The sequence below is a fragment of the Lactuca sativa genome, chromosome 4 (assembly GCF_002870075.4).
Source record: "Lactuca sativa cultivar Salinas chromosome 4, Lsat_Salinas_v11, whole genome shotgun sequence".
Lineage (NCBI taxonomy): Eukaryota > Viridiplantae > Streptophyta > Magnoliopsida > Asterales > Asteraceae > Lactuca > Lactuca sativa.
The window spans coordinates 70525853-70535672 of record NC_056626.2 but is presented as its reverse complement, the minus strand read 5'-3'; the positions used below and the strand labels follow the sequence as shown (position 1 = coordinate 70535672).

The following is a 9820-nucleotide window of genomic DNA, read 5'->3' as shown; positions in this document are numbered from 1 at the left end:
AATTATCTTGTGGACCGAAAGGTCCGGGCCGGAAGGCAATGTTATGTGGATCGAAAGATCCGGGCCGGAAGGCGATGTTATGTGGATCGAAAGATCCGGGCCGGAAGGCAATGTTATGTGGATCGAAAGATCTGGGCCGGAAGGCAATCGTTATGTGGACCGAAAGGTCCGGGCCGGAAGGCGTATGTGCGTAAGGTATATTGGGGAACTCACTAAGCTTCGTGCTTACGTTGTTTATGTTATGTTGTTTCAGGTTCTTACAGTAACGCGGGATGGCAACGGTTCGATTGTACACACCGAAGAAAGAGTTGTGTTTTGGAGGATCCTGGTCTTCCATTTGATGGAAATGAAACTACGTTTTGTAATTTGAATGTGAATAAGATTTTAAATAAGTGTTTTAAATATTAAATTGATTAATTAAATGAAAATTTTATTTTTTGAAAATCACGGTGTTACACAAAACCTCCATAGACTCATATAAAGCTTGGACAAAGAGGCACTCTGGACCTCCATGGGTCCAGATCCAGAACCTAACTCGCTTAAGGGACCATGGGAGCACTAGATCTAGTCACAAAAGGGCTCAATAAGCCCTAAATCAACATGAACATCACCACAACGGAAAATGGTTCGAAAATAGTACCTCAAATGTGATGTTCTGGACCTCAGATCTTCAGGAAGTTAACCCTCTTGCTGCCTCTTGGCTATAGCTTCCTTTCCCTTGCTAAACAACACCTCCAAGGTCGACAATGAATCCTTCTCTCACTCCAAACGCTCAAGCTCACTAGGGTTTCGCTCTGGGGGCTGGTGAGCACAAATGACGGCTATAAGGCCCTTTAAATAGGTCCCAAACCCGAGAAATTAGGGTTTCATTAAACAACGCGGACTCGCCGAGTCCACAAATGCGACTCGTCGAGTCCGGTCATTAATCCGGGTGAGAAATCGCGTCTCTACTCGGCAAGTCTACGCACCAACTCGCTGAGTTCTTCCAGAAAACTTGAAATAAAATAAATAGATATAATACCTGAAATTCCGGATGTTACAGATAAGTCTAATAACTATAGTTACAGGTATGACTTTAGGAACCGACCAACAATCGTACCTCTTTCAAAGTCTCGCGGAACTAAGATGGTGATGCACCATTTAAGATAAATGATCATATATTCCTCTATTCTAGATATCAGTTGGACAAATAAATGGAACAATGTCGTACTTATTGTCCAGCAGTTTGTTTCTCGATTTTCGATTTGTTTGACATAGAACTAAACTGAACACATCAATTTGGTTCTGACTGGGCCTGGTACATAGGTCAAAACAAAATCATCGAGGGGCCCATATATCGCTTCTTATATGATACTAAAATTTCATGATCAGTCGAGATAAATTCCATGAAGTGATACAAGTGATCATGGGTTGAATCCAATACTTACAACTTATGAGCACTCATGAATGTTGTAGCAACTTTTGCTATGTCTGACATCTTAGACCTCTACAAACACAATTCATGACAGTCTTGATTCATATCAACTTCCAACATATGACTGACTGTGGAAAGTCTGAATAAGGTAATTATTCTGGAAGTCAAAACATGCAAAATTGAAACAATGGTAAATAATTGACACAAGATGGAAACACCTTACTTATAAATAAACAACAACTTTTATTCAATCATCAAATGTCAATTTACTTGCACAAGTTTCAGAAATGGCTATCTAATCTGTAAAACAAATATCATCCTTCAAACCGATGCACCTCGCATGCTACAAATGCTTAACCCTACACACTCCCTTCATGAGGGGATATGTTGGGTTCTCATCCGATGATACCCTCTTCACCACGAGGAGTCCTTTTTCAATCCGATGTCTAATGAAGTGGTATTTTCTGTCGATGTGCCTGGATCTGTCGTGATCCTGATATGTGCATATTTAGCCATATATTCAGTACAGATTTTTATCAATTATTAGCTAATTATTTGCATATTATGGACAAAAGGTACTTAAAGACGTTTAAATTGTATTTCCAGTCCAGAAGTCATGCTCGGGAACAAAAAGGAGGAAGGAGAAGCAATTAGAAGCTGGAGAATGAAGAAAGAAGTACAAACCTGAAGCTACTTGGCGAGTCCAATCGTCTACTCGACAAGTTTCCACAAATGTTCGCGAAGCAATACGTAGAGTTCTTGCCGTACACAGATTTTACAAAGCAACTCGGCGAGTTGTGTATCTACTCGACGAGTTGCCCCTGTTTTGAGGATCTTATAAATAGAGGTCAAATTCCGAATCCATCATCTTTTCTGGCTTTTCTGGAGGATACTTTGCGACTAAGGAAACCCTTCGAGACCTAAAGAACGTGAGAAGAACCCTAATCTCTCATTCTTAGAAGATTCAAGGCAACTTAGGTTTAATTTTCCACTTTATCTTTGAATTGAACAATGTTTGAGTTGATTACTTTCGTTTTTAGCTTTTTGACTATTGTAATCATGAGCTAAATTTACTAGTTCCTGTTTATGGAAGACAATTTTACTCCTAAGTATTAATTTTATGGTTTGATTAATTGATTATTGGTGATTTTGTTAAATTAAGCTTGTTAAAGATCATTATGCATTAACTACAACTATTCTCTGTTAATAGGAAGGCAATTAGGCTGCATGAACATCTCTTAATTGTTTACCTCATATGATTTATATGAACACTTTGTTATGTGCCTCGGATTAGTGAATATAAAACTGGGATTAATTAGAGAATGGGTAAATTAATGTGTGAGCTTGTTGATAAACCAACAACAAGAGGCTAACTGAATTAGTAATTTGATTAACCAATTACAATTCTTATTTAATCCGAATAATTTAAACACTTGATCACTGCTTAAATTCATTGATCTTCTAAGTATTGGTAACAGCGAATGCGAATATAATCACTTTAGTCGGTAAGCAATAATAATTAATCTATTGCTTTGCCATAAAATTAACCAGGAGTGAATGAGTTGAACCTAAGCAGAAACCTTTTATTAAAATTGGTGAATTTTTACTTGGTTTTAGTTAATTAGTTAATTGTGTGTTAGTTACTGTGTCCAAGTTTCTAGTCTTGTAAAACCAGATAAAACCCTTTTACTTTTATTACTTGTTGGTTAAAATTAGTTATTAGGTTAATTTCCGTTCCTCAAGTTTGACACCTTACTTATTCAACTATACCACTAAAAGGCAGGTTCACTGCCTTCGTGTGTTTAATTTATATTTTTAGAGTAGGAATAAAACGAGTTGGTTTTACACACATCAAGTTTCTGGCGCCGTTGCCGGGGAGCGACTCAAAAAATTAATTCTAATTTCGAGTTTTATAGATCCTTTGTGTGGGTTTATCTTGCACAAAGTTATTTTTTTGTTTGTAATTCAGTAATTAGGTTAATTTTTATTATTTATTTGTTCTTATTTGATTTTAATTGTTTTTAGTCTTTTAGGCAGTGTACTCGCCGAGTGCAGTCGAACGTACTCGGCGAGTTCAGTGCTGATTTCCAGTTTTATTTTCTTCCTGTTTCGTTTTTGTTCTTTTTACGCGTTTTTCTTGCTTTAATTGCAGAGTGTTTTTGACCAGAGGAGGCAATACACCTTTAATTCCACCACTTAAAGACCCGGAAGCTACTTTAAGGAAGAACAAAGGCAAAACCGTTGGAGAATCCGCATCTTCAAAGAACTCACCTTTAAAGAATCTAAAAGTTGTATTTAGTAAGAAAAGGCCAAGAAAGTAGGAGAATCTAGCTTCTCTTCAGTGGCGAACGAAGACCTAAAAAAGGAGGACACCGAGTACGAAACCGAAAGGGAAGAATCTGAAACCGAGGAAGAAAATGACTTTGAAGGCGAATTAGCTAACCCCATGGCTAACATCGTTGAAGTCCCCATAGGAGAATGAAAGAAGAGGATACGTGACAATACCGGCCCAGGACTAGTGCAACCTGTGATTCCTGCGACAGCCACTTTCGAACTTAAAGGCCACATACTCGCCCAACTTAAAGAAATTCTATTCTATGGAAAAGATCACGAAGACGTGTACAAGCACCTAGAAGAGGTCAATGACATAGCCGATTACTTTAACTTTCCTAATGTAGACCGCGACACCGTTTTGCTTCGTATGTTACCGATCACGTTTAAAGGCGCTGCAAAAGATTGGCTAAAATCACTCCCTCCAGGATCCATCACCACATGGGCTAAAATGAAAGAAGAGTTTATTGATCAGTTTTGTCAGCCATAAAAGATATCTAAGTTGAAGAAAGCTATAGCTAATTTTGAGCAACAAGCCGGAGAATCACTTTATGAGGAGTGGGAGAGGTACAAAGGCTTACTAAGGAATTGTCCACAACATGATCTTAATAATCAGCAATAAGTCACCATTTTTTATGATGGAGTAAACTTGACAACAAGGCAATTACTTGACTCGCAAGGGCCTCTCACAAAGAAGGCACCCCCGGTGATAAAGCAACTAATTGAGGAATTCTCTAAGCATTCTAGAGAATCCCATAACCCTAGGAAGGATGTGACAAAGGGTTCAGCTTATGCAGCTTCAGAAGATTTGTCGATAGTTATGGAAATGTTGAAAAGCATGGATAGGAGGATGGATAAAATGGATCAAACAATCGGTGCTATTCAGGTAGGATGTGAGAATTGCAATGGACCTCATCTTACTAGAGATTGTGATTTGGACGAGAACGGAAATAAGAAAGCGCAAGTATGCTATTCTAGTGGTGATAGATTTGATGACGATTGGAGAAAACCTAAGAAAGATTGGCTTCCTTATGATGAGTACAAGAAGGCGAAGGAGGAGAAGTATAGACAAAAGGCAAGGGGGTTTTTACCAAAAGGAGGAGCCGGTACAAGAAAAGAAACCAAGTTTGGAAGAAATAGTCACTAAATTTGTAGCTGCATCCGAGAAAAGACACAATGACCACGATGCTGCAATACAAGATACAAGAACAATGTTAAGGAATCAGCAAGCATCTATTTACAACATTGAGAAGCAGCTGGGGTAGCTTGCCCAACAAATAAATAAAAGTGCACCGAGAGAACTTCCTAGTAATACTGAAAACAATCCACGAGGAGCACATGTAAATATTGTAACAAATAGGAGTGGGAAGATAATTACTCCTCTAGCCCCTATTCAAAACGAAAATCCGAAGCTGTTACAAGAGGAGGAGGCAGAAGAGCAGAACCAAAATCAGACCCAGCTGAACCCAGACACTACTCGCCGAGTCCAGGATATGGACTCGACGAGTCTGACACCTGATCAGAAAATTAAGTCACCTGTTAAGCCATATCAGCCTCCACTGCCATATCCAGCCCGAGCTAGACAAGAAAAGAATGAAGAAGAATACCAGAAGTTTCTGGAACACATAATGGCTCTTCAAATCAATATACCAATCATAGAAGCAGTTGCACAAATGCCAAAATACGCCAAATTTCTTAAGGAGCTTCTAACTAATAGAAAGAAGATGGAAGAAGTAAAGAAAGTGGTTCGAAATGAAAATTGTTCAGCTGCCATGTTGAACAAACTACCGAAGAAGAAGGGTGATCCGGGAAGCTTAACCTTACGTTGTCAATTCAGAAATCTACCTACCATCTATGCATTGGTTGATTCAGGGGTGAGTGTAAATCTCATGCCATACTCATTTGTTAAGAAATTAGGTCTCCCGGAGCCGAGGCCAATTCGAATGGCAATTCACCTAGCAAATAAAACGGTTACATTCCCAAGGGGAATATGGGAAGATCTATTGGTTAAGGTTGATAAGTTCGTATTTCCCGCAGAATTTATAGTTTTAGACATGGAAGCGGATCCTCAAGTCCCGATCATTATTGGAAGACCTTTCCTTAACACCGCAAGCACTATAGTTGAAATGCGAGATTCCAAACTCACTCTACGGGTGGGGGATGAATCAGTCACTTTTGGGGTTGATCAAGCTATGAAGCACGCAAGTAATAGTGATGACACATCATTTTCGATTGATATGTTGGAAGAACGAATGGAGGAATGGAATAATGAAGAACCAAACAAGTCCACCATTACCTTTGATGAAGAATTCGATGCTGAAAGAGTACTATTGGAAATAGAGAGACTGCTTGAGGAAGCTGATTATAATGAGCTGACCAAAAGTACTGAACAGTCTACTCGCCGAGTAGACTCGACCTACTCGACGAGTCCATCCAAGGAATCCCAGACAGTCGCAAAATTTGCCCAGGACTCGACGAGTCCCCTCATTAGACTCGACGTGCGCAACGTCCAGAACATGAAAACTGAGCTGAAAGCACTACCAGATCACTTGGAGTATGCATTTCTTGAAGAGGGTCAACAAAAACTTGTAATTATAGCTGCTGGTTTACCCAAACATGAGAAAGAAAGTCTTGTAGGGGTACCAAAGAAGAGGCAAGGTGCTATAGCATGGAAGATAACCGACATCAAGGGAATTAGTCCAGCTTATTGCTCTCATAAAATTGACTTAGAAGATGGGGCTAAACCTGTAGTGCAACGCCAAAGAAGATTGAACCCGAACATACAAGAAGTTGAGAAAAAGGAGGTGGTGAAACTAATAGATGTCGGGATTATTTACTCAATTTCCGATAGCTCGTGGGTGAGTCCGGTGCAGGTAGTACCGAAGAAAGGAGGAATGACGGTGGTAGCAAATAAAAATAACGAATTAATTCCAACAAGAACGGTTACCGGGTGGCGTGTTTGCATGGACGATAGGAAATTAAATGATGCCACATGCAAGGATCATTTTCCATTGCCATTTATTGAACAAATGCTCGAGAGGCTGTCCGGGCATTTATACTATTGCTTTCTCGATGGTTTTCGGGGTATTTTCAAATTCCAATTGACGCATGAGATCAAGAGAAAACTACTTTTACATTCCCGACCAGAACATTTCCATATAGGCACATGCCTTTTGGGTTATGCAATGCACCGACTACTTTCTAAAGGTGTATGATGACCATTTTCCATGATATGATCGAGAAGTTTATGGAGGTTTTCGTGGATGACTTTTCGGTTTTCGAGTCCTCTTTTGAAGATTGTTTATCTAAATTAGATCTAATGTTAGAAAGATGTGAGAAGACCAACCTTGTCCTTAATTGGGAGAAGTGTCATTTTATGGTGAATGAAGGAATTGTTCTAGGACACAAGGTCTCAAGGATTGGGATAGAGCGAAGGTGGACACTATAGCCAAATTACCATGTCCAACAAATGTCAAGGGGGTAAGGAGCTTTTTAGGCCAAGCGGGGTTTTATAGGCGCTTTATTGAAGACTTTTCGAAGATCACAAGGCCCTTGACTCAACTTCTTTTGAAGAACACCCCATTCAACCTTTCTAAAGAATGTCTTGATGCATTCCATTTGTTGAAGGAAAAGTTGACTACTACACCTATAATGACAGTTCCAAATTGGAGTCTTCCCTTTGAGCTTATATATGATGCTAGTGACTTTGCGGTGGGAGTTGTTTTTGGGACAAAGAATTGACAAGCATTTTTAGCCGATCTACTATGCAAGTAAGACCCTAAACCCAACATAAGAGAACTAGACTACTACAGAAAAGGAGCTACTAGCAGTGGTTTTTGCGTTTGATAAATTTCGCTCATATTTGGTTTTGTCAAAAAACATAGTTTTTACTGACCATTCTACCCTTAAGTATCTTTTTTCTAAACAAGATGCTAAGCCAAGGTTGATTCGTTGGGTGTTGCTACTACAAGAACTTGACATTAAAATACGAGACAAGAAGGGGATGGAAAACGTGGCTGCCGATCATCTATCGAGATTGGAAAACCCGCACTTGGAAGACTTAGAAGAAAACTAGATTGGAGATGAATTTCCCGAAGAATATTTATTGGTTATAGCAGGAGAGATTCCATGGTTTGCAGATATAGCTAACTATTTAGCTAGTTAATACATCCCAAAATGCTTGACCCACCAACAAAAGAAGAAGTTCTTTTCAGAAATTAAGTATTACTTTTGGGATGAGCCATACCTCTTTCGTAGCTGTGATGATGGTATGATAAGAAGATGTGTGTCCGGGAAAGAAAGTCGGGAAATCTAGGTGCATTGTCATAATGGGCCCAACGGTGGACATCATGGAGCGCAATATACGGCCACAAAAGTTTTTGATTCGGGTTTTTATTGGCCTACTATATTTAAAAATGCTACAAAATATGTCAAAGAATGCGATTCATGCCAAAGATCGGGAAACATTTCATCACGAAACGAGATGCCCCAAAATAGCATTCAAGTTTGTGAAATATTTGATGTTTGGGGAATTGACTTCATGGGACCTTTCCCAATGTCAAAGGGAAATAAATACATTTTGGTATCAGTCGATTATGTATCCAAATGGGTGGAGGCACAAGCATTACCCACGAATGATGCTCGAGTAGTGGTACGTTTTCTCAAGAAATTATTTTCAACGTTTGGAGTTCCAAAGGCTCTAATTAGTGATCGAGGCACCCGCTTCGCCAATGATCAATTAGCTAAGGTGTTGCAAAAATATGGTGTCCACCATAGATTTTCAACATCCTATCATCCTCAAACGAGTGGGCAAACTGAAGTTACAAATAGGGCGTTGAAGAGAATATTAGAAAGATCGGTTGGAAGTAATAGAAAGGAGTGGTCGGATAAGCATGATGATGCACTTTGGGCGTTTAGAACAGCTTTCAAAACACCTATTGGTACTACACCATATAGGTTGGTTTATGGGAAGAGTTGCCACTTGTCAGTTGAGATTGAGCATAAAGCATTTTGAGCTATAAAGATGTGCAATTTGGATTTGGCTGAACTTAGGAAAAACCGATTGATGCAAATGAATGCCCTTGAAGAACTAAGGAATGAGGCATACACTAGTTCCTTGATTTACAAAGAAATGACCAAGAATTGGCATGACAAAAGACTCAACGGTAATAAGGACTTTCATGAAGGACAAAAAGTGTTACTTTTTAATTCAAGGCTTAAACTTTTTCTGGGCAAGCTACAGACACGATGGGATGGTCCATTTATAGTGAAGAAATTTTTTCCACATGTAGCTATTGAGCTAATATCAAGATATGGAATTCCTTTCAAGGTCAATGGTCATTGGGTGAAAAAATATGAAGAAGGAATTCCGAGAAATGAAGAACTTGAAGAAGGGCTGCTGCTGGAAGGGATTACAGAAACGTAAGCGGGAAGGAGTCCAGCTAATGACTCCTTAAAAAGAAGCGCTTCCGGGAGGCAACCCGAGTTTAGAGTTTGCATTCTTTTCCTTTGCTTTTTATTTTTTATTTTTTTAACTTTTAGGATCTATTTTTATCAATCTTCTTCTAAAATTATGCTTCAAATGATTGCTTGAGGGCAAGCAATGCTCAAGTGTGGGGTGGTGGCTTAAAAATCGAATTTTTGTTAAACTGATTGAGCAACTCGTCGAGTACTTTCTGAAACTCACACAAAGTCGCATATTCGCTGTAGCACCTGGTTCCTGGTATGTATTCTTGGTTATTAAATCTCCTTATATTGCATGATTAACCTTTGGACTCGGCGAGTTGAAGGATTAACTCGCCGAGTAGATGTGGGACTAGACGCGGGATCTACTCGGTCTACTCGGCGAGTAGGTCCGAGGGACTCGACGAGTAGACCCTGTTTGGACTTAAACCCTAACCCGGGTGTTTGCACCCTATTTAAACGATCTAACCCAGCCTCCATTTCCCCTAGCACTCCCAGAGATCTGTATAATGAAACCCTAGCCCCTTTTGTGTCCTTGTGGGTGATTTTTTTAGCATTTTGAAGGTGGTTTGGAGCTTGGGAGAAGAAGGAGAAGGTTGGAGAGTGCAAGAA

The 9820-nt window shown here is 39.5% G+C and overlaps 1 protein-coding gene and 1 non-coding gene across 2 annotated transcripts; one reads left to right on the top strand and one right to left on the bottom strand.

The window, feature by feature from the left end:
- Positions 1-4244: 4244 nt before the first annotated feature.
- Positions 4245-4351, bottom strand: LOC111896036 (small nucleolar RNA R71). Its single transcript, XR_002851787.1, has one exon. It is a non-coding gene; the product is annotated as a small nucleolar RNA R71 (small nucleolar RNA).
- A 4417-nt stretch (positions 4352-8768) lies between these two features.
- On the top strand, positions 8769-9338 carry LOC111896009 (uncharacterized). The gene is made up of 2 exons (XM_023892040.1): positions 8769-9166; positions 9287-9338. The coding sequence occupies exons 1-2, from the start codon at positions 8769-8771 to the stop codon at positions 9336-9338; spliced, it is 450 nt and encodes a 149-aa protein (XP_023747808.1).
- Positions 9339-9820: the final 482 nt, after the last annotated feature.